This window comes from Pristis pectinata, chromosome 28 (genome assembly GCF_009764475.1).
Source record: "Pristis pectinata isolate sPriPec2 chromosome 28, sPriPec2.1.pri, whole genome shotgun sequence".
Classification (NCBI taxonomy): domain Eukaryota; kingdom Metazoa; phylum Chordata; class Chondrichthyes; order Rhinopristiformes; family Pristidae; genus Pristis; species Pristis pectinata.
In genome coordinates, this window is record NC_067432.1 from 15,969,978 (window position 1) to 15,995,242 (window position 25,265).

The following is a 25,265-nucleotide window of genomic DNA, read 5'->3' on the forward strand; positions in this document are numbered from 1 at the left end:
TAAGGAAAGATGGGATTTTTAAAATAGGGACATTGTTGGTTAGGCACAGGGGTGATGGATGAACTGGGTCATTGGTATGAGCAGGACACAGACAGGATCATTTTGGAAGGCCTCAAATTTACAGATGGTACAATATGGGACGACAGGCAGAGCCTTGAGGAAACAAAAGCACGGCTGAGGGTTTCAGCAGGTAATGGGCTGAGGCCGGGGCAGAGCTGAATGATGTCATGCAACTGGAAACGGGTAGATGTACAACTGTAACTGAGTGTACATCAGTTGTCAAAATCATTGATAAAAATGAGTTTTGTAATTACTCATAAGCGTTTGTTTCATTTTTCTATTAAATAAATGTCCCAAAGGTGCCTTTTTTAATGTTCCCCGCCATTCCCTATTCAGCCCTCTCTGTTTGCTTGGCAGAGGGATTGGTACATTTTTGAGTGTTGGTTTGGGTGCAACATTGCTGACCCAGCAGTAAGAGAGGATCAACCTGCTATGAAACAAGCAAAGTCCAGTGCTCCCCTCTAAAAACACTTGCAAAAGAAAATTCTGCTTTTATCATTACTCAATAACAACAATAATTCTCTTTTCAGATCTTTGGCTTTCTTGTGTGTATGGGAACCATTTTAGGAATTGGAAATTCCATATGGGAAAATGAAGTTGGATTTCATTTCCGTATTTACCTGCCCTGGGACCAATGGATGAAAAGCGCCATTTTTTCAGGATTTCTAAGTTTCTGGTCGTACATAATTATCCTAAACACAGTTGTGCCAATTTCACTTTATGTCAGGTAAGCCATTGTTATCAATAGAGTAGGCTTATTGAGCTATCCTCTCATGCCTTGTGTTTCGTATTAAAATTTGTCAATAGTAACATTAATTCCAGAAAACATTCATGCGCATTTGAAAATACCAATAAATTCACAGTGGCATTCATCAGATATTTTTTTAACTTAGGCCATTCTGAGGCTAACTTGCAGTTGTTTGCAATGGGTTGAATGCACAAGGTCTAATTGCTGTTCCTAACCTTTTCCCAATACTTTGTAGCATTGGCAAAAGTTTCTCTGTAGCTTGACAAACCTGCAAGGTACAAGGAGTCAGCAGAAAATGATGTGTTTTCTATTTTGTTTTAAGCATCATCGTAATCTACAGTGGCACCAATGTGTAAGAGGTATACTGTAAAACCTTCTGTGAATTCCCAACAATCAGAGAAAACAATTTGATGGAAGAAATTTGCCTCTAATTAAATGTGAGATGTGTGACACTTGAATGTGAAATAACGAACAGGGACGCATGTGTATATTACTTGCATGCTAACACATGAAAAAATATATAAAAGTCTGTTTAGGTGAATATGTTTAATTTGATTGCATCTTTGGTGTCGCTTCTTTGAAGTAACATATGGGCATATCTGTTGTATCTCCAGTTACTTACGTTGCAGGCAACAGAACCTTCCATTTTTTAAAATATTACTTTTGATTTTTTTTTAAACAGTTGACTTTGAACATTCATTTTACTGCTGTTTGTATGGTGATACTTAAATTCAAAATGTATTTGATGTTTTGCTTTGATTTGTATATTGTTGTTTCCTGTCATTTTTCATTAGTATCTATACTGTGACCTCAATTTCCTTCTGATGTTTGCCTTCATTTAAGTGTTGAAGTCATCAGACTTGGACATAGCTACTTCATAAACTGGGACCGGAAGATGTTCTTTGCCCAGAAAAACATTTCAGCCGAGGCACGGACCACAACACTCAATGAGGAACTGGGCCAGATAGAATATATCTTTTCTGACAAAACAGGAACACTTACACAGAACATAATGATTTTCAACAAATGCTCAATAGATGGAAAAACCTATGGTAAGCACCTGTGCACTTCTTAAACAATCTGCACTTTATCTTCTCAGCTTCATTTAAAAGGAATGGCATTGCAAGGAGTCCAAGAGTCAGAGAGTCAGACAACATGGAAACAAGTCCTTTAGCCCACCAAATCCATGATGGCCTTCCAGCTCGCATTAATGCTAATCCTACACTAATCCCCTTTTATTCTCCTCCCATCCCCATCATCTCACCTAAGATCCTATCACTTACCTATCTTGGGGGCAATTTACAGCAAGCAACTAACCAACCAACCTGCACATCTTTGGGATGCAAGAAGAAAGTGGAACACTGGAGGAAACACACATGGTCACAGGGGGAACATGCAAATCCCACACAACAGGTTAGGATGAAGTCGGGTCAATGAAGCTGTGAGGCAACAGCTCCACTTAGCTGTGCCACGCTGGTTCAAAGATTATCCCCTCCCTCACCTCCAAGCTCACTGTCATATTTTACTATTTTGCTGCATTTTCTTTGTAAAATTGGCAGTCTGTGACCAAACGGGTGCACTTGGCAGCCTTCTTGTTTCCTGGATCTTTCCATTTGTATCATTAATGTGATTCACAGAACGATTACCCGAAGTGGTTCCATAGGGAAAGAGGGGAGGTCGAAGTGGCGCCATGTGTTTGGCCCAGACTTCAAATTCATCTGGAAACATATGACTCCAGCAAATGAAGTTTTAGGCAATGCAAGTCATAGCAAGATACACCTCTTTAAAATGACACTTGAAACAAAACCTACTCCTCTCATTTCCTTTCATGGTTTATGTCCATATTTAATCTCAAATCATTGTAAAGCATAGCTATATGTTTTAATAATTTTTCAGTGTTAATAGGCATATCAATTTCAAATATCCATATGTGCCGTTTTATTGTACAATACACTTACGAGGACAACTAGTTATCGTATTGTGTTTCCATCTTCACTTCAATTTTAATCATGTGTAAATGAGTGCCAACTAGTGGAGGTTAAAGGTAGAACATGCACTTATCCAGACTACATACTGAATAAACAACACCATGCCATCCAGTTTCAAGGAGTGTGTGCAGAAATGCATGCATAAAGCTCTTGGCAATATGAGGGTTACATTTCCATCTGTGTCTGCTACTCCTATGCTGAATGTTAAATTTTCTATCCTGTTAAACCCCTTGTATTTGTTTTAATTTATATGATGAAAATCGGTTTATTCTGCCAATTGTGTGCAAAAGCTTCAATGGTTTTCTTTATAATCTTTGTTTAGGAGATGCTTATGATGAGCTGGGACATAAAATGGAAATATCTGAGGTAGGACTCCAGTAAACAAGATATTTGTGGAATCATTCAATGCATTGCTGATTAGATTTTTTAGTCTTTTGTCTAAATTGAAAAATGCAGTACTGTCGTTAGATTATTGATCGTATGTGGTGAAAAGTATAGTTCATAGTCGAGTCTCTGTCCAAACCCTGACCTGAAATCTTCCTGTTCCTTTTTATACCCTAACATGCGTGATTAAAATCAAACCATAACACAAGTGTTAGCTTGGTCTTGTCAGTAAAGGCCATATCCTATACATGAATAAAAACAATAGGCTTGGTGGCCTCTGCAGGGATCCATGACCATTGTATGGGCAACAAATTGTGTTCCCTTTAATGAATCCAGCTGAAGAAATTTTCTGCACAGATTCAGCACAGGGAGTATAAATGAGAATATATAATTCAATGTTAGGTTATCTAGGAAACTGAAATGATGAGAGGAGAGGTGGGATTAAGACAGAGTGAGTTATAAAGGACAGAACGGAAAGATAAAATCTTTGCAACTGAGTCTCCACATTTGTGAAAAACAGAATTGTCCTCTAATCATTGCAAGTGCACATGCCCATTAGAAAGTTTATGGGCCAGTGCAAGCTGATAAACAACTTTTGCCACTGTCCACAAAATCAGTGCCAATTTGAGCTCTTTGATGTGTCATTTGATTGATGTGCTTTTAGGTGAAAGGGATATTCAGCAGATAGTCATCTTAATATTGTTGGAATTATGGTTATTATTTATAATCTATGCAGAAAACACTGCCTGCTATGGACATTTCCTAGGTGAAGCATTCCATTATTACAGAAATTATAATTGAAGTGTTATCAACTTTGCTTAATATTAACAATGACAATATAAGGAAGAATAAATAGATCCACAAAACATTTTGTTACATAGAATGGCTTGGTGGTTGCCGAATGAGGTTTGGCTGTCTGTTGTGACATTTATAGAAATCCCCACTGAATGTTAGCATTTGTAAAAGACTCAAATATTAATAAAATGTTTAAAAAGGACAAATTAGTTGTTGCTATAATTTTCATAAATTTAATTTTTAACAGCTTGGGTAATTATGATGCATAAGCAGCATTTGTTTCTGTAATTAGAGCACATTAAATGTGCTGTATTCTCAAGGTCAAAAGTTTGTAATGCAAATTCATCATGTAAGAGCCTCAAGAAACCTTGTAACCTTGTACCTTGTTGGTCTGAATAAATAACTTGCAACAGATCCAGTCCTTGTCTAATTTGGTGATAGACCACTGGACTACATATTACCTTATTAAAATGTATTCTAAAATTGCTGTAGTTCATTTTGTCCACATTATTGGGTAAATTGTTTCTGTAATGCAAATGTCCTTTTGAGAACAATTGCCATGCATATATAATACTATACAGTCTTGTATACTCAAAAGATACTGGCAAAAGAATGGAGTTGTTACAGTTCTCACCACAAAATGTAAATTTCTGATAATGTGGAAAGTGCTGAATGATCCTAGGTCTGATAAAGCCTTGGAAATTTATGTTGAATCTTTTTGCTTTTCAAATCTCATTAAAACTTCCAGGATAGTTCCCTATTGTAAAATACTAGATAGCTGAATGGAGGTATTGAGACTGTTAATATTGAGCCTGTCCTCATTCTAAGAGTTAAATCTTGTATTTTAAATTGTTATGATTAAAAATGAAACTTCTATGAACTGATGCTTGCACAATGTTCAATTATGTTTGCTAATCCTCAAACAATTAAGCAGACCACAGCTACATGCTGCAAAGTCTAGACAGTATTGAGCCATACGATGATAAATGGCAAGTAACATCTGTGTCACGCAAGTGCCAGGCAACAACCATCTCCAACTGAAGAGAATCTCTAACCAACTACTGCAAAGGCAATGTACTATCAATGTTGAACTGTGAAATAAAAACATAAATCCTGGAAATAATCAGCATGTCAGGCAGCCTTTGGGAAGAGAGAAACCAAGTTAACATTCCAGGTTGATGACCTTACATTGGAACTGTATTAACATTCCGATAATTTTTTGAACAAGTCTTTTTGGTTTGAGCTTAGCTGAACTCCAAATAAATTGAGAAAGTCCAATTCCAGAATCTAAAGAGGAAGACCTAAGATCAGAAATTTGAATTACACAACATATTGCATTGATCTACTATCATTGAAAAATAAAGAGCAAGTTTGCTGAGATGTTAATCTTACTCTCTGCCATACGGAACTAGCTTCATTCCTTTTCTCTTTAATTTATAGAAAACCTCTCCTGTGGATTTTTCATTCAACACTTTAGCAGATAACAAGTTCAAGTTTTATGATAACAGCCTGGTGGAAGCGACAAAATTGGGAGATCCGTCAGTGCATGAATTTTTTAGGCTGCTTTCTCTCTGCCATACTGTCATGTCAGAGGAAAAAAGTGAAGGTAAAATTAATAACTGCCAGCTGGAAAACAAAGCCAGCTCTCCTCAAAGTGCATAATGTTTATTAAAAATGATACTTCTTGCTCAATGCCTGTGTATTAATTGTACCAGAGTCAGCACAATTTGAGAAAAATGGTATCTCCAGTCATTTTGAGACTCAAGCCCAGGGTTAACTAAGCAAAATTTGACAAGATCTATTCTACTTATTAAATGGAGCAATTTATTTAAATGTGTATACACAAACAGATGCAGTTTCTTTCACAGTAAGAAGTAGTGAATTGTGAGGTGACCTTTTATTTGACTGTTCTGCCAGAAATAAATGAAAGTGGATCAGACACACTCTTCATTAGTTGGCACTGTGTGAGATTTAAGCTCAGGGGCACAGATTTAATGAGGACACAGCGATGCTGCGTTATTGCCACTGAGCTCTGTTTATATGTTTTATGCCAGTGTAAAGCAATTGAGCACTGATTAGAATCCAGTCCCAGTGAATGGTGCTGCTGAGGTATCAACAAGCTGGATTTTACAGGCTGCTTTTGTAAAATCTCCTGGCTGATGGTCAAAACCTTGAGACCCTGATTTGCTGCTTCCTCACCCAACTGAGTAGGTTTCATTTATTTTCAGCCAAACCACCAATGGGAAGTTTGCCTGGTCCTATTAAGGCTACTTGCTGTGCTTTCTGCTGTCACATTGTGTATTATCAACAGGCACAGAGTGATCTTAGTCTCCTTATTTATTAGTTGTGTAATGACACATAGCCTGCAGAAAAGGGTTGGTGTCAGTTGACGAGTGGAAATCTGATGGAGGTAAATTTTAAAAAGTAGTAATTTATTGTAATTTTATGTCTTTGCACTGTACTGCTGCCGCAAAACGACGAGTTTCACGACATACAAGTCATTGATAATAAACCTGATACTGATTTATGAACTGGGGTTCATCTTTGAACCACTTCATTAGTGAATCACATATTCATACCACAAAGGGAGACCATCCAGCCCTCTAAGTCCATGCTAGCTCATAGCGGTGCCATCCCATCAGTTGCATTCCTCCTCCTTATTTCCCTGTAACCCTACAGCTTATACTCTCTCATATGCCATCAATTCCACTTTGATTCTTTTGCTATTCACCAATACTAAAAGGTAATTTAACTATCAGCACATCTTTAGGATGTGGGAGAAAACCAGACCACCCAACAGAAATATGCAGTCACAAGGGAAATATGCATCTGAGGTCAGGATTGAACCCAGGTCCCTGCAGCTCTAAGAGAGCAGCACCAAGTGCTGAGTCACTTTGTCACCTGAAAATGACCCTTCCAGCCGTATCCCCTTTCTCAGTTCTTGGTCTGTAAGTTCATAGGTTATAGCAGATCAACTCTTTATCCAAAAACTTGTTTCTGCTTGTACCACTCTCTCCGTCAATGAGTTTTAGAACTCTAATCCTTAATGAAAAAAGTACTTCTGACTCTCTTTTATCCTTCTGCTGCTTGCTTTAAACCTGTGTCTCCTACTTACTAACCTGTTTGCCTCCTATCCTATCTTTCTTGACTTATCATTTCATATATTTCAATTAAGTTTTGTCTTTAATTTCTCTCTTGTTCTGAAGAAAACAATACCACCATAGCCAATCTTTCCTCAAAACCAAAAGATTCTATCACTGGGAATATGCTCATAAATCTCTGTACCCTCCCTTCTTGCTATAATGTGGCCAGAATGGTACACAGTTGTCTCAGGGTGTGATCATCAATATGATTTTAGTTAATAGAATTAAGGCTTGCGGACAGCTCAGTGAATCACACAGCATGGACCGTCAAGCACCCACTCACACTAATCCTAACTAATCCCATTTTTTTTATTCTCCTTGCATTCCCATCAACTTCCCCCAGAATTCTCCTCTCACCTACACTAGGGGCAATTTACAGTGGCCAATTAACCTACCAGCCCGCACACATTGGAATGTGGGAGGAAACCCACATGGTTACAGGGAGAATGTGCAAAGTCCACACAGACAGAGCCGGAGGTCAGGATTGAACCTGGGTCACTGGGGCTGTGGGGTAGCTGCTCTGCTCACTGTGCTAGTCTGCCACCCGCAACTATTTGCAATAATCATACTGCTCATCTATACATTAATTTCATTTCTCCTTTCAGAAACATAGTTTACCTGGAATTCTAGGTCTTTATATAAGCAGATGAATATTCAAGGTACTAATTACATTGTCATCTGTCAATTGCTGCCCATTTTGGATTTTAACAATGTGCAATAGTGGATGTCTGTACTAGGTGTGCTGAGTATGCACTGTATGTTTTCCGGCAGATTTTAATGGGTTAATGCTGGTGCTAAAATCAAGGACAGTCATCTGATTGTGCAAAGCTTTTATCCAATAATATTGACATCCAGAAATTTTGAGGGATTTAGACATTTAAAAAGTGATAGATTTAAATACAAAGATGAACATTTCAATGATTGTGGTGAAATAAATGATTGTGATCTCAATCATCTATTCATTCTACAAAATCTAATCTAACCTTGCATCATAGTTGTCATCTGATGATTCAATTTTACTAACACCAAGTTCCCATTTACTTTGATTCAGATAATTGGATAATTCACATCTTTGGTGTTAACAGTAGCTTCAGATTATCAGGAGTACATGTCTAAATAAATCATCATGTTATTAAAAAATAAAAGTGCAGTGCAATGTGAAACAATAACTACTTGTTGGGTTTTGTTTCCAGGTGAACTCTTTTACCAAGCCCAGTCACCTGATGAAGGGGCATTGGTCACTGCGGCGAGGAACTTTGGTTTCGTCTTCCGATCACGTACCCCGGAAACCATCACTGTGAATGAGATGGGCAAGCCAGTCATCTATCGACTGCTAGCCATTTTGGACTTCAACAATGTGCGGAAGAGGATGTCTGTGATAGGTGTGTTGAATCTGGATGATAATGTCTTATACATTTGTTGTTTTCCAAAATAATTATTATTCAATTTCTGCTTTATATTTTTTTTTACCAAAAATGAAATTTAAATGTGTCCTTTTTGTAGCATTCATGTTGTAAATGGTAACTTTTTGTGCTTTTGTACTCCAGTCAGAAATCCTGAAGGACAAATAAGACTTTACTCAAAGGGAGCTGATACCATTTTGTTTGAAAGGCTTCATCCTTCTAATGAAGAATTGATGTATGTGACCTCAGACCACCTCAGTGTAAGTGCCTCCTCCCTTTTTCACACATCTATTAGATATTGGGATAGGTTATTGAAAATCATAATGATGATTGAGCGTGACCTGAGCAGACATAGTTGTAATAAAACAAATCCTGCTTTCACTTAAAGTCTTCTTTTAAACTAGCTGTTCTGTCATGTCAATTTCTTTGTAATGCAGGGGATCTGGGAATGACAAGTCATGCAATTTCTTGGTGTTCCAACGCAGACATGATTCCAGTGGCAAGATGGTGCTGGAATCAAAAGACTCAAAGGATGAACTAATTCAGTCCTCGGTCTTCATCGGTGTAGTTTACCTGATGGAACCCAACAAGCAGTGAGCAGAGGAAACAATAGGTTGAGCCAGCCCACCAGTGGCCCACAGCTGTGTAGTGAATCCAGGAGAAACGATTCAATCCAAAGCATACATTTTGTAGCCTTTTCATGAGGGGCCTCCAGTAGCAAGACCAAGGACTGCAGGCCTGTGCATTGTGAGCTACAACAGCCGTAAATAAATTTAATGAACTGGTTTTAAATGGGGCTAGAAATGAAGTCAACCCACAGTTTAGACAGCTGCCAGAATCGCTCAAGGAAAGATCTGAACAAGTTAGAGATGACCTGAGTAATCAAGCAGATTTTGCTAGTCTGCTCACCTACCAAATTGCCTTTTAATGCTCCTCAAATATGTTAGATTTGGGCTCCCTATCTGTTTATCTGATGGAAATACATTCTCATGGTAGTTGGAGACACAAGAGACTGCAGATACTGGAATCTGGAGCAGCAAACAATCTTCTGGAGGAGCTCAGTTGGTCGAGCAGCATCTGTGATAGGGAAAGAAATTCTGAAGTGTCCTGATGCAGGGTTTCGACCCGAGATGTCAATTCCTTTTCCCTCACAGATGCTGCTCCACCTGTTGTGTTCTTCCAGCAGATTGTTGGTTTCTCATGGTAGTTGATTTGTGTACATGTTTGACTCTTCAGACAATCTTTATTTTGATTGATGAGAATTGCAGAAATAAATGGCAACAAAGGAGTAAATGTCACTGGTAGGTGGAACCATGACTTGAAGGCCTCAGAGCAATGGCCAGTCAACTTGGTATCGTTGCTTAGAATTATTTAACTGATCACAATGCAGTGCAGGTTTTAAGGCTCATTGATGTTGTTTCAGCTATTAAAACTACCACTGTGAATGTAAAAGAAAAAAAGCCTCATTGAAACTTCATCCCACTTGTTTCCTAGAGTATGATTTTAATTGTCATGCTGTGTTCTGCAGATGCACTTAAAAATATTAAAGTAGCAGGACTGATGTCATGAACGCTGGAATAAAATATTTTGCTCTAAGGATCGTAATGGGCATTGAACCAATGGAGATAACCTGGGGGTAGAAGGGAGTTGATACTGTCATCCTGCTCTCACTCTGTGTTCATGGGGCAACTTTGTTTTTTTTTATTTGGAATAGTTCTATGAACTCGAAGCTTGATATACAAACATTTTGTGTGTGTCTGTACGTGTGTCTGTGAATGCATCTGTATGTGTGTTTTCTACCAATAGGGACAAAAAGCAAATGTCACCAATAGCTGCACTGCTTCTAGAAGCACTCTCTCTTTCCCAGCTTGTTTAGTTCATACTTGGATTATTACCAAGAAAATATTTTGTAACTGAAGAGCATATTTTGAACCTTGAGGGAATTGAGGATGTGGCATAGTTTTTTCCTGGTGGTTACTGACTTGTCCCCTCAGCAATAAAGTGAAGGCAAAACATGCAGGTGACGCTTGTGTATGTACACACTCAGATACCAATCTCATCATTGGTTCCTTCGCTGAAGCACATGAGAAGATGGGCCTTGCACAGGTCCTCTTCTAACCTGTCCCCACTGTACCAACACCACTCATTAAAGGTCCACAGCAAGACCGTGGAAAACATAAACCACTTCCCATATTGCAGAAGCCACCTCAAGAAATGCATCGATTGTTAAATTCACTACCTCTTTGTGCACCAGTGCTGCCTTTGGGTATCAGAGGAAAAGAGTGTTTGAAGATCAGGACTTCAAACTTCCGTACAAGACCTATGGGCTAACAGGCAGCAGTGATCCCTGCCTTCAATATGCTTCTAAAGCATAGACTATCTACTGCAAACACCGCAAACCCCTAGAGAGATCCCACCAATGCTGTGTTTGCAGAATCCTCCAAATCCATGGGCAGGGTAAGCAAACCAATGGCAACATCCTTCTCCCAGGTCAACATCTCCAACTTTGAGGGCCTGATTACATTCATTCAGCTCCATTAGACAGGCTAGACTGCCTAACACCAGACTCTCAAAAGAGACATTCTATCATGGAAAGAATTACCAAATGGACAGAGGAGAAGATTTGAGGATGTTCTCATCAGCTCCTTGAAGAAATGCAACATCCCCAGCAGCACTTGGAATCTCTAGCCCAAGACCACTCAAAGTGGACAGGGAGCATTCAGGATGGTACTGAGAAATTCCAGTCCGTGATTTGGGAGTGTACAGAAGCCCAGAAAAAAGCAAGAGAAGGAGTGCATCACCTCCCAGGCTAAATAACTATCCACCTTGCCAAGGATGTCTTGCCCACCAGTGGCAGAGTCAGGGTTCCAAAATGGCCTTATCAGTCACCTTAACAAGCATAGAACTGGGGTGGAAGAAAGTTGATCTCAATCCCAAGGGACTGCTCAGAGAACATAATTTGACCATATTGATTCACTTCCTGCCAATGGGTGAGGTACGAAGCGATCAGCAAATGCACGGTGACTACCTGGTGCGTGCCATTGTAAATGCAGTAGAAACATAGAGTGCTCAGAGATATACTTAAAGACTCCTATGGATATTTCAATAAGATAACACACCTTCACTCAAGATTGCCTCTTGGTAGCAATATCACCAAATATGCTTCAGGCAATGCCCATCAAGTCCTCAGGAATATCAAAGGCAATTGCGCCTATGTCACGTTGTGTGGTGAAAAGATCGTTCCAGCCCAGGCTTAAGATGGGAAGAAACAAAGGCTGATCACATGAAAATAGCAGGAGTTGGTCGTCAGGCCCTTCAAGCCTGCCCCACCATTTAATAAGATCGTGGCAGATCTGTGCTGGTGTCAACTCTTCTTCTTTGCCATTTCTCCATCCCTGTCTATTCCTCGATCTATCAAATATTTACCCACCTCCACTCTAAATGCTTCTAAAGATCCAGCTTTCACCAGCCACTGGGGCAGAGGATTCCAGAGATTCACCACCCTCTGCGAGAAGAAATTCCTACGTACCTCAGTTTTAAATAGAAAATGACTGGCCCCTTGTAGTAATGTCCCTTTGTTCAAAACCCTCCTATTAGTGAAAACACCCCAGTCTACCCTGTCAAGCCCATTAGGATCTTACATGTTTGAAAAAGGTCACCCCTCATCAATTTGTTGTAAAGCCAGAGGGCATGTTGGAACAGCTGCTCATTCACTGAAGATTCTCAAGACCTCTAATATGGTTGAAGGTGGAGACACTGTTTTATAGTTATTACGCACCTGGGACTGAACCTTCTTGCAGTGTCTGAAGCTTTTACTCTTCAACAGCAGATTTGATGAGGGTGTGTTTTAGCTGCTTGATAAATCATGATTTGGGTATTAAACACCATGTCATTTTTATTTTTCCTGCAACTTTAGAGATGCATTAATTATCAATGAGAGTTCCAAAAATGTACATGAACTGACACAAAACAGCCCAAACAAACTAGCTTTAAATTCTCTTAAGACTGAATTCCAATTGTGGTGAATGTAGTGTCATTTTCTTTACATGCCAAAAATAATTCATTATCTTTCATGAAATTGAAGTCTAATAGTAAGTATTACTACTTAATTGCCTTATAATCTTCAAATGATATAAGTCTGAATACTAGTGTGTGAGACACATCTTGATTTCAAGGTTTATGCCTCAGTGCAAGGGTATCCTGGGAACAGCCACTTGCTGGACTCACTCTCTGACATTCATGAAACAAATATTGCTGCCATAAGAACATCTTCTAGTTAAAAATGTGCCTTTGGAGCTTGAATCTGACATCTATCTAAACATAACATTCCTGGTGTCATTTTCTAAGAAGTAAGTTGAAGACTCGAGATTTTACACATTACTTTGTTGATGCCTTGGAGTTATGGGAAAAACTTCAGTGGTATATGATTGTTCAAAGTTCAGTGCATCCTTATTTTACAAAATATGAAGAGTTCATTCATTGTTTGAAATGGAGTAACGAATTAGATCATGAACTTACAGTTCAGAACCATCTTTGTGACACATGAATGATTTAACGTTGAGTGAGTTTGAAACTTCTGCCTAGAAATTGGATTGCACAGCAACACGTTTTTGTGCTCTTACACAGTGAAATTTGAGTGGAAATAAATATAATGGAAAATACAGAGTCTGTGATTTTCATTCTGGATCCTCTCTGTACTTGATGCAGGGAGGATTCTAGATGTGGACAGGGGCATTCAATTGAGTGCAATATATGCCTGGTCACCACTTATGAGATGATTGTCCACATGTGCATGGCTCATACTGACCGCAAGACATTTGTGCAGAGACAGGTGTTCACATTACTTAGGAGGTCTGCATCAGGGCTACTTAAAGGGATCCTGCATCTGTTTGTGAAGTGCTTGAAGGTTTTTGAGGAAAATGCAGAAGAGTGCTATATAAAATTATTTATGTTGAAGTTAATTACCAGCACTGCTATAAGTATAGTTGCCTAGAAAATCGTTCCTGGTCAGTAAACTAAACCTGCCATACAGAAGCAGCAGTTTTGGAGGCATATTGCATCAAAAACTGAGTTTCATTTTGTAACTTTCTGGAGTTCATTCTGCCCCCAAGAAAATTCTGAGTTAATTCTTATCATGTTATTTTTACATAGGAGTTTGCAGGGGAAGGACTGCGGACATTAGTGCTTGCTTACAGGGACCTGGATGAAGCTTACTTTAATAAATGGCAGAAAATGCACTATCACGCCAGCACTGCTCTCGAGAACCGTGATGAACAACTTTCAGCATTGTACGAAGAAATTGAACAGGACCTGATGGTATGGCATGCAGGAGTTGATTTGTTACATTGCAGCAACTCTGTCCCTGAACTATGTATCATAACTGTGACCTGTGAAGCTGGACATGTTATGTAACTGACCATGCTTATCTTGGAATATAGTAGTTATCACATTGCATTGGCAAAGACCAAACACAATTATCTTGTTTAATAATGGAGAAATTATAAGGGTAGCACAATGTTTTTTGGGCTGCATGCAATTACACATAGTAGCTGGCGGGCACACACGGTGGCAACAAATGTTTTTACATCATGTGCAAAATTCATCTCTGCATATGTGGCTGTAAATATTACAGTAAGTAACACCCAAGGTTTATTTAGGCCTGTATCTGTGTAACTTAAAGGGGAACAGCCTTACCTTGACGTAACCTTTCGATTGGAGGCACCAATCTTCTCATAGTTAGGTCCAGCTTTAAGAGTTTTCCCTCAATGATTGCTCTCATCTTGCTGATGATATCTTCTGATTGTTATTCCAACCAACAACATGACAAATATCACACACACACACCCCACTCCAACCACCACTACTTGACTCCAACTCAATGACTTTTCTAACCCTGCTCCACCTACCCACCTGAATGATCCACAAAAGCATCACACTCCGCATCTATGTCCCCCAAAGAGACATAACCCTACCCAGCCCTCGAAGCACTGACTCGACCTCTATTTGCTAAATTTGATCCCCTGTGAAACGTGATCTATATATTTTCCTCCACTAGGTCTGCTGTGGCAGTACATGAGGAGACAATGCAGTGAACTGGTGTGCATCTCCACATGGTTCTGGTATAATGTACTGACAGCATTCCAGTGTTCATGGCAGACTTTCAGTTACACATTAATAACATCTCATCTTCAAGTGCATGTGAAATCCCATAAGAACAAAGGAATACAGGACAAAAAGAAGCCATTTTACCCTTGAGCTTGCACCCCCATTCATGAGATCACAGCTAGTCTCTGATTGAGCTCCATTCACTTGAGTTTTAAGCACATCCTATATCTACCAGTTTTAAATTTAAAGATGTCCTCTGTGTACTGAGGCGTTTCATTTCTGAAAGGCCTGACTCTAATTTTATAACCATAATCAATTGGCCTGGCCTGACCAACCATCTACACTTTTGGTGCCCTTAATATCTTGAGAACTTCAATCAAATCACCTCTTAATCTTCTAAATTCTAGAGAATACAGCTTTGGATTTTGTAATATCTTCTCATAAGTGAACTTGAAAACATGCACCCCAGGTTCAAGGACAGCATCTACCCTACTGCCATAAGACTCTTGAACAGACCTCTTGAACTTTGAAGGTGAATTCTTGACCTCACAATCTATCTCGTCATGGCCCTTGCACCTTATTGTCTACCTGCACTGCACTTTCTCTGTAACCGTAACACTATATTCTGCATTTTTTTTTACTGCTTTTCTCTTGTACTTCCTCAAAGTGCTTATGTTTTTGAAATGATTTGTATGGATGGATTTTAAAACTAAATTTTTCACTTTCTAGGTACATGTGACAATAATAAATCGATACCAACCATGGGTTCCAGTTATTCTGGTCAAACTGCATTGGCACTCCAGTCCCATCATTGTAAATGCCAGCAATCCATTGGCACTTTTGATTACCTTCTGTCCCTGGCATCATATCTTAATGGAACCCTCCCCAAAGACTCTTTTGATCTTCACAGCTTCCACCTTTTTGCCAACATTGTTCAGAAGTAGTGTTTTAAAACAGTGGTAGAAACCACAAAATTTCTTCAAACTAGGAGTTAATCATTCCATTTACTTATTTCAGAAAATAACATAGTTAAATAAAGAAATAAGCTAACAAAATAACCTTAGGACTGCACCATACCCAGTCTTGAAGTCTATGAAATACTGATCGGTATTGCAATGGCAAAGGTTTAACGTGAAAACAAAGCTTCTTTGTAAGTTCCATTAATTGTATACCCAATTCTGTTTAGTTATTAGGTGCCACTGCAGTAGAAGATAAACTGCAAGAAGGAGTTTCTGACACAATTGCCAACCTAACCCTGGCCAATGTTAAGATTTGGGTACTGACAGGAGATAAGCAAGGTATGGTAAATGGTGACCTTCACAAAAGATTAATTTCTACTTCCTATTAAAGCTGAGCCTCGTTTATTGTAAGGGATCCAAACCTTAAGGTGATTGTGAACTCACAGCAATTATGCTTATCAGAAACACATGGAATAGAATGAAGTGATTGATTGAACTAAGTTTTTTTCGACTTGTTTTTGATTTTTGGATTGCAACAAAATATCATTTGCTAGTTGATTGAGTAATATCTAATATATGGAAAACAGGTTTTTACAATCCTCTCATCATTTATAAAAGTATTACTTCAGTTGAGAAAGCTGATGTATTTTTTTCTTGAACATGAATTGCATTGTGCACAAAAGCATGTACAACCTATTGGGTCAATTGGATTGGGTACTTCATGCCTTTGTGCACGATGCAATTCATTTTCAATAAAAAAATACAAATGAAGATTGTTGACCTACATGAGTTCCACAAAGTTCATAATTTCCCTATCAGGTCCTCCTTAAATCTGCCACGCTAACATACCAGGAAGCCTGATGTGGATGATGGCTTCCAATAGAATGTAATGACACTTCTGTGATTTTGGCCCATGCATGCATGGTTTATGGACAGTGTATGCCATAAATTAAAGGCAGGACTTCACAGTCCTTAGTTAAAAGGGGAGTTGCCAGGCCTCAGAGACTGAACCCCCCTCACAAAAGTAAAATACTTACTTGTCACTGTGGCTGTCATTGTGAACCAGGCCTCTCCCCCCTTGATCTCCCACCCAATCCTCCTCCCGTGAGTCCCTTGCCCAACTCCACCCCCACCTGACCCTGCAGATGATTGCACCCAATTTGCCTAAAGCCAGTTTCCTATTTTATTTCATCCCACCCCCCCAACCACTTGCTTGAGCACCCCCCCCCCAAAGATCTACCACCCAACCCTCAGAGGAGGGTTCAATTCACAACCGCGCCCCCCCATGCCAATGTCGGTACCCAACCATTGCAATCCCAAAAAATAAATTTAATTTGTTATTATTTAGGGTTTTAACCTTGCATCAAAACTGGAATCTAGAACAAAAACCATTTCATTATACTCAACAAGAAAGGCATGTTGTGGGGTTAGTGGGGGCTGGATGTGCAAAAGACACAAGTGGAAAAAGCTTTTCTCCAGCAACAGTTAGTTTACTTATTAACCAACCATCAGGTATTTGAAAAGAGGCAGAAACTAATGGCATTACAGTCAGGCATTGGAAAAACATTCAAGAACAAAGAAGCAGAAAACAGGTGAGGGACTGAGAGATAGATAATGAAACAAGGTCTAAAATTCCTGTGTGTGTTGGAAATGGAAAGCTGCAACATATCCAAGACAAAGGCAAGACTGTATTTGTGAACTTTACTTAAATTTGATTAGAACATTGTTGGAGACCTCAGAGAGTACACACTTTACTGGATGAACCACAAGGCGATCAGGAATTCAGCACTGAATGGAGATTCTATGAAATGGTCCATCGGTGACCTCAGTGTAGAGATGATTTTAGACATCAGTAACTATGACAAAGTCCATAATAATTTTTATCTTTCTTTCCTGGTTCTTAGATAATGACATAGGAAAAATTAAATGAACATTTGCATTTGTTTTGGTTGGTAGCGTCAGGGACATGAAAACGCCATAGGAAAGGAATGGACCTTTCAGAAAGGAGAAGGTTGATGTGAAGATGTCCAAGGTGATAGAATCAAGCTGGTCAACAACAGAAGTGTTGAAGTCATGAATAGAAAGGGAATCTATCATCGTAAGATGGATGAGAATCAAGGCTTTAGAAATGGGGTTGTGGGTAAGAGTGGGGATTAGGCGCAGTCACTGAGATACAAAAGGGAGAATGTTTGAGAAACTCTGGTCTGCAAAGAGAGATCACCAGCAAGGTACCATAGAGGCCCAGACGCTGGCAGATCTGATGGTATCTTCAAGTCGGGGAGAGGAAGTATATTGCTGCTGTCAATTAATCAATTGCAGAATAGGCAGCTGCTTTGAGTGACGGGGGCTGGTAAACACTGATCCTGAGGGACAGCAGGGTGTATGTGGTGACACTAAAATTAACAGCAGCCTGATGAACTATTCAATCTGCAAAGAAAGGAATGGCAAAATCTAAGCAAAATCCTACAATTAAACCAATGCTTTTCCAGGAAATAAACAGTTCACTCAAATGGATCCAAGCATTTTCATATTTTATGGATATTTCGTTCTTCTAACATCCTCATGAGGACAAACTAATTTTGCTGGAAGTTGAGCTTTATAGAAAATTTGATTTTTCAAAATTAATTACTTTTCCTTCATTCAATCAATGGACTTGCATCCATGTTTACTCCCTTGAGCTTCAGAGGTGTCCTGTGGCAAAGAGCTCTGATTTAGATATTGACCAGTGGGGGGAGAAAAAGGCTCCTGAATGAAACTAGCCCACCGCATTCATGCATGTGTGTGAAAATTCCAGAATGAAGTGTCCAAATCCACGCCATTAAACGTTATTGTTTCCATTGAGATTTTGGCTGTGGTCTGGGGCAGGAATGGTTTGGTTGCCACTAGCCCCACTTTACCACCCTGCCCCCCCACCCTTACTCCTCTCACCCCAGTAACACATAATCCAATTTGTTATGTGACTTAGTTGATCACTGATGCTGACACTGGAATGAGCCCAACTCTGGTCAAAGGATGATGCATTGGTAAATCAATATAACATTTTCTCATCTACTTATACTGCCAGTGCACAGTGGGTGCTCTGGCACCTTCTGAATGCTTATGTCTTCCATCATTGTCTGTGTGCCTGTCCTTGGATAGTTGTGTTGATTATATCAGAGGAAATTCTGTATATGTGACTTGGCTGCTATAGTTGAGTCACATTGACTGATGTCACCCTGAGGACTCGGAGCTCGAAGCTTTAATGAGGCCATGAACTTGATGTAATCTTCCAATATGAACAATTGTTGAAGCACAAATGCAATCTTGTAGTGAGAGTATAACACAGTATTACCTTATGTAGATGGTTTATGTGTGAACTAAATTGGATTTATGATCATGGTACAGCATATTGAGGTGTGACAGCTTTCTTAATATGTGTTAACCAAACTAGAAGATTGGATTGTCACTGTATGCACTTTTCAGGATGGTACATGGCTTTTGTGACCTAGAGGCTAGACACATTAGATTTATCACATGTTACATACCAAAGCAATATATTTCCCCTGACAATTGATATATTGATTGTCCTCAGGAAAATGACACTATTGTTGATTACCTAATTCTAGAAAAAGCTAAGTACAGTTGGATTCAGAATAAAACCTTGAAATATTATAAAATATATTTACCCTTTCCATGACCTCTCAGAAACTGATCCAAATAGATCTTTTCTTTAAGCTTCCTTTGCCCTTATGCCATGCTGATTTTTCCCTTTCTACCAACCAAGAGATGGCAGACAATATAATAATAATTTACTAATCCCATCAATTTTCTTTTTATGTGATTTACGAGGGGGGAGAAATCATTGAATGAGATTATTGACACAGGGTTCCTTTGATTATGGGCTTTACTGGGAAGTTTATGTTTGCTCAGGATGAGGCCTGTTCAATCGAACGCTGTGTGGCAAATAAAAATAACAGCCATTCTTCCCAAAGGCAACACAAAAGTAAAATTGTTTTTGGAAGTAAAGTTAAATTAAATGTTTTATATGCAGTGTGAGTGAGTTAAGCATTTGTTGATCTTTAAACAATTTATATCATGCTTATTGTATTCTACCTGTAATACCTACAAAATCGGTTGATGGTAAAGATTAATGGAGATATATTAAGGGAGAAGAGAACTTCTGAGTCAAAAAGCAACAGGTCGTAGTATTTGTAATTTATTGTGTTATGTTCAAACTGGTTACTGCAACTGCTTTAGGCTGATTTGTTTGAACTTCTGAGCGTTTTTCAGGGTTATGTAGCAAATTCTGAAATTTGTACTATTACTGTTTGGAGTACCTTTAAAACAACAGTTGTACATATTTAAGCATACCATTCTGGTTCCACTGTATTTGATTCATAAAAACATACTTAAAAGGAGGTGCAAATTAACTTAATTGGCGTATATACTTTTAGGATTCATCCAAAAAATTTCACCTAACTTGTTCCTACACTAATATAAAATGCAGAAGTAGATTATGTAACAGGGAAGGGAAAGATTGGCCTTATTGTTTGATTACCTAATCCTGGAGCAGAAGATGATTACAATGGTTTCCACCTGGAATCAACCACTCCAGAAATTTCACTGGACACTTCCTGTCATCAATCATGCTTGGGTTTTCTGTTGTGGACAATCAAAAGATAATGTCATTTCCAATGTAAATGCCTGTTTGGTTTGTTGCTGGGGCAAATGGCTTACGGGATCCCAAAGCCTGCCTATTGTTGGAGCTTTTCATGCTCTGCAGCACAGGGTTGGGACCCAACTCAGGTATTTGTCTTTCCTCCTTTGTTACGCCCTCCTCCCCCGACCCAACCCCATGGTTTCATCCCCTCATGCCAAATTCATTACCCTCATCTAACTCCCCCAATCTACTGATCTCCCAGCTCCGTGACTCCAGTCAGTCTATCCAAAGGCCCCAATCAGTTCAGCCGACATCATGCACCAACCACTCCCCTCCACGTGGACACTAATTTCTTACTGACACACTCCCAACCGCCATTACCTGACCCTGATTCACCAGCGTAACTATGAGTCACAGACATGGTCACAGTGCATTCCCTTCAGACATGGAGTTACTAACATATACTTCCAAATGTTGTTAGGTTGTGCATTTTTTAAAAGTCTGCATGCTCTGATTCTATGCATGGAAATTAATTGTTAAACTATATCCTGTACAATACCCAGCACAGATCAGTGGGCTAAATGGGAGCCAATGCTGGAACAGTTCTGTAATTCTATAGAAAAGTCCTTTCCGTCTTTGTGTATACACTGCAGACACATCATCTGAATGCTGGCAGAGCCTTCCACATGGGCAGCCTTCTTCCACTGTGCAGGGTATTTTAAGGTACAATGACAGTAATCAAGAAGAACTCTTTGAGGAAGGCAGTTAGGATGAAGGAGTATTTGTAATTTAAGTCAAATCCAGAATGTGGAGCTCAACCCTGATGAAATGAATAATTAATTTGCTTTGTATATGCCTCAATTGATTATTGCAGATTAGCTTGTCATTAATTAATTAACAAGCCATTCATCAATTATTATGACAGATTAAGTGGTCATTTGTCTCGCTGCTCTTTGTGGGATGTTGCGGTGTACAAATTGACTGCTAGGTTTGCCTGCAAAAGGTTGACTACATTCCAAGTGTAATTTGTGTGAAGTGCTTTGCAACACTTTGCAGATGTGCTGGGCTGTAGCACAAATACAAGTTTTTTGCTGGAAGTGCAGTTAATTTAGGTCCCTGTAGTTATGGGCTCCATGTTATCGTACATATGTTCAGGGAATAGCAATGCTCCAGTGCAGATTCACAAAGCTATGGCCTGATATGAGTCTTTTTATACTCTGGAGAGTGAGACTGTGTTGTGAGAAATCCACATGGCTGTCACGTGACAGTAACGACACTGACCCCTGCTGACCAGTGGACAGCAATGCTCCTCGGATCGGAAGTTACACCACTGTCAATCAAGGTGCGGCTCCACCCATCCCTCAGGTGTGAGAGTACCTTTTGTCTCTGAACTTGCCTGACCATTGGCTGTGGCAGGTACCTTTGTCTTTGACCCCCTCACCATTGGCTCATTTAAATCACTCAGTGAGGCTCCACCCAGCCTCCTAACACCATAAAAAAGGCTGCAATCCCCTAGCCCTTCCTCTTTTGACCACCCCAGGAGTAATGAGACAATGCTGCAGAGATCACTGGTAAGACTGCATCACCATGTGGTTTGGGAGCGTTTCACTCAGATTCCAGGCAGTCTTAGAGCCAATGCTAGTGTGGGTCAGGCAATGAAGTATTATATCGTGAAGTTGTACATTGTTATTGTGCTTGTGTGTATCTGTCTGTGTGTGTGAGTGTATCTTATCCTAGTTGCGATGCCCCCCCCCCCCCCAATGTTCGTGGTCTCCTGCATGTATGTGAGTGTGTGTCTGTTCCCATCCATTCTGTCCCCGCGTTTGTCTTTGTGATTAAACTAGTTTTGATATCCAAAGCTTGTGTCCAGAGTCCTTGATCCATTTCAAAGAACCATTTCACACAACAGACTGCAAAATGCATTATTGAAGCTTGTGCTTGAAGCAGACTCTATGTTAACATATCCTAACTGGCTGATAGAAAAGGCAATAAAGATAGAGAAAGAGGGTGGACCTTGAGTTGGGACTGCTACCCCTGTGGAGAATAAATGCCAACACAAGAATTGGGCCTATTCCTGCGTTGTATTTTCCGTGTAATTCTACACACTCATTATAGTGTCTCTCCTAAACTTACTTAATGTACAAATCAAGAATAATGTCATTCCAATTAATTCCTTGACAGAACTCCAAACTTTGATTTGTGGCTTCCTCTTGTCCATCCTTCTTCTAAACCCGGTCTTCTAATTCCTGATTTACCTTTTCATCCATTAAAACATCTTTCCTCCAGATATGTTTGTCCTTAGCAAAAGTCGGTGTTTATAATCCATTCCTCATCATCTCAATCTTGATTGTGCCTTTGTCAGTGGATCCTAATTTTTACATGATGAACCACAGAAGACATGTGGATTGTTGGAAAAAGGCAGCAGCATTGATCTTGAACTGTCAGATCATCACATCTCACATTCCTGTTCCCTCACAGAGACGGCAGTGAATATTGGTTACTCATGCAACATGTTGACAGATGACATGAATGAGATATTCATAATATCCGGCCGCACAGTTCTTGAAGTCCGCGATCAAATCCGGTAAACAAACCCTAAATATTTTTGCATGCCATAAATCATTCAAATTTATTTATGTAGCTTCTTTCTAAAAGAAAGGGCATACTTCATCATAATTATTGACATGTTTCTATTTTTTTATCATTATCTTTCCACAAAAGAATTACTTTACTGTTTTTGAACAAAATGTATCCTATAAGCTTAAAACGAAAAGTGTCAAGCATATGCTGAATGGAAATTGGTTCCCACAGAGTCTGAACAAGCGATTTGTTGGCTTGATCAGGTAATCAAGCACACACACCTTTTGGAAAAGACTATGGGCCCCACGTTGGCCACAGAACCAATGGAACAGGAGTAGAAGCCACTCATCCTCGAGCCCGAGGGATTGGATAAGATGATGAGATGACACACATTTTAGACTCGTTGTGTTGGAAAGGGTTTAAATCCCAACACAATGTGAGTCTGCTCTAACAAGATACTGGATGCTCAGACCACATATGGCTGATACCACTGAACCCATTACAGTACCTACAGCAGAATCTGTAACAGATCATTTACTGAGGCAGGTCTCACTCTAACAGATGCCAAAAATTAGTTTGAGTTGCTGACAGACCAATTGTCTCTGATCTCAGTGATGAATGCTTTCTTTGTTGGCAAAGCATATGCTAGCAAATTGTTTACCACATAGTAAGTGACCATATGACACAACAGACTTGTGAAGCTCTTTGGAATTAGTTTTGCTTGCTTTACCGTTCTCCCTTCTACCCACTGTTCTGCATTCTGATTCAAATATTTATTTACTTCTCAGTTACAAGAGGCACTGGCCTTGACCTCAGTTACTTCCATTAACAAACCAATATGCAGCAAATGTCTGAATCTCTCCTCCAGTTCTTCAATTACAGCTTTATATTGACTTCTCATTACCAATTCCCACTAAAATGTCATCCTCCCCATTCACCTCATAAAAAAGTGTCTTGTATTTCTTTTTCTCCAGCTCCAGGCCTGCTCCTATCTCTTCCGTTCGATTTTCCACTATCCCTACCCAACCCCCATCCCCCATTCTAAGCGTGGAGAAAATGTGTAGCATTGCATATAGTCTGGCCTTCCTATAATTTGCAAAAGCCTTCACCTGAAATTTATTTAAAGATCAAGAAATGATGACCAACTTTTGCCTCAAAGTAAATTCCGCAAGGAAGAAGGAAAAAAATGTGAATGCCAGTAAAATGCCAAAGTGGTGACATTTTCTCTGAAGTGCATTTTGCTATTTTAAGTGGAAATAAATTACTTTTGTGCTCAGTAATCTTTATGGGCCTAATACTACTTGAATGAATCTCTGCAAAAGTTTAAGAGAAAAGAATAAACACCCACAGTAAGTTATTTGTCATCACTGCTCCAGAGATTTCAAGTCTGAGGCTAACATTTGGAATTTGCTGGATGGATTAAATGTGCTTCGTTGTACTAACAAGTTTGGGGAAAAAAAACTAAATGTAGAGGTTGTATTAGTTGATAAACTATATATTAAAAAAATCATTGAGTTTGTGAAGCTAAGCACATTTTTTTTGTTGTTTGTGAAGACAGAGGAAATGCAAGCCCTCATCTCCAGAGGGGGTCCCTGTTGTGTTTTAAATGTACTGGAGTTTAGAATTTCCAACTGCTATTTTTATAACACTGACTGGAATATCTGGGCAAGTGTGGAATTTAGAGTTTCATATACAATAATGAAGTACTTAAAAGAATTTACCTTGCATTCTAGAACAGCAAGAGAGCAAATGACTGGAAATCCTGTTTGCAATGGACACGCTTTCTCTGAAAAGAATGTGACTTCGCAGTTAAAATCAGTGGTTGAAGAGACTGTTATGGGAGACTTCGCATTGATTATTAACGGGCACAGTTTAGTAAGTACAAAGTGTGTCATAAGGGTTTATGTGCAAGTCATTTAGCGTTCAACAATGCTGAGCCATGGAGACCAGGAAATTATCAGAGTCATCATCCAGTAACATCGAATTCTTCTCAGCTAGGGTAACATCAAGGATGTGACAATTGATTTTAGCCTTTGGATTAAGGAGGAAAAAGTTGGTTAGGTTTCCCAATCCTGATTGCAGTTCTGACTCCCTGAAGTGCTTGTGTGGATTTGAGTAAAAACAAGTCTACATCGGCTGTAAAAATTAACCCCTTCTTTCCCTTTTTTTAATAGCATTTTGCTGCTTGTTGGCAATGCAATACATAGTTTTCTGGGTAATGTGCAGGAGGGTTATTAACAACTAAGGAACCAGCACTCCTGAAAGGCATTGATGCCTTCAGGAGAGGACTACAAGAGACATTTACTGGTTAATGAGCAAATGGCTTAAAGCAAGTCAATATGCATATGGAAAATCCTTTTGTTATTTAAATTGGTGTACAAACCAAATTAACTGTGCATTTAAAACACTTGTGTGAGGAATTGTGCAAAACTATACTGCATAGTAGGACAGTATAAAAATT

The 25,265-nt window shown here is 39.3% G+C and overlaps 1 protein-coding gene across 4 annotated transcripts in view; it reads left to right on the forward strand.

Moving 5' to 3' along the window:
• The window catches only part of atp8b4 (ATPase phospholipid transporting 8B4), a 207,194-nt gene that overhangs the window by 160,246 nt on the left and 21,683 nt on the right, over positions 1-25,265 (forward strand). For all 4 annotated transcript variants that reach the window (XM_052040689.1, XM_052040688.1, XM_052040691.1 and 1 more), the window contains exons 13-22: positions 591-787; positions 1,652-1,860; positions 3,119-3,162; positions 5,416-5,581; positions 8,312-8,500; positions 8,666-8,781; positions 13,673-13,837; positions 15,813-15,924; positions 22,703-22,808; positions 24,538-24,679. In XM_052040689.1, the coding sequence (XP_051896649.1) occupies positions 591-787; positions 1,652-1,860; positions 3,119-3,162; positions 5,416-5,581; positions 8,312-8,500; positions 8,666-8,781; positions 13,673-13,837; positions 15,813-15,924; positions 22,703-22,808; positions 24,538-24,679 (1,446 nt within the window). The remainder of the gene's footprint in view (positions 1-590; positions 788-1,651; positions 1,861-3,118; positions 3,163-5,415; positions 5,582-8,311; positions 8,501-8,665; positions 8,782-13,672; positions 13,838-15,812; positions 15,925-22,702; positions 22,809-24,537; positions 24,680-25,265) is intronic.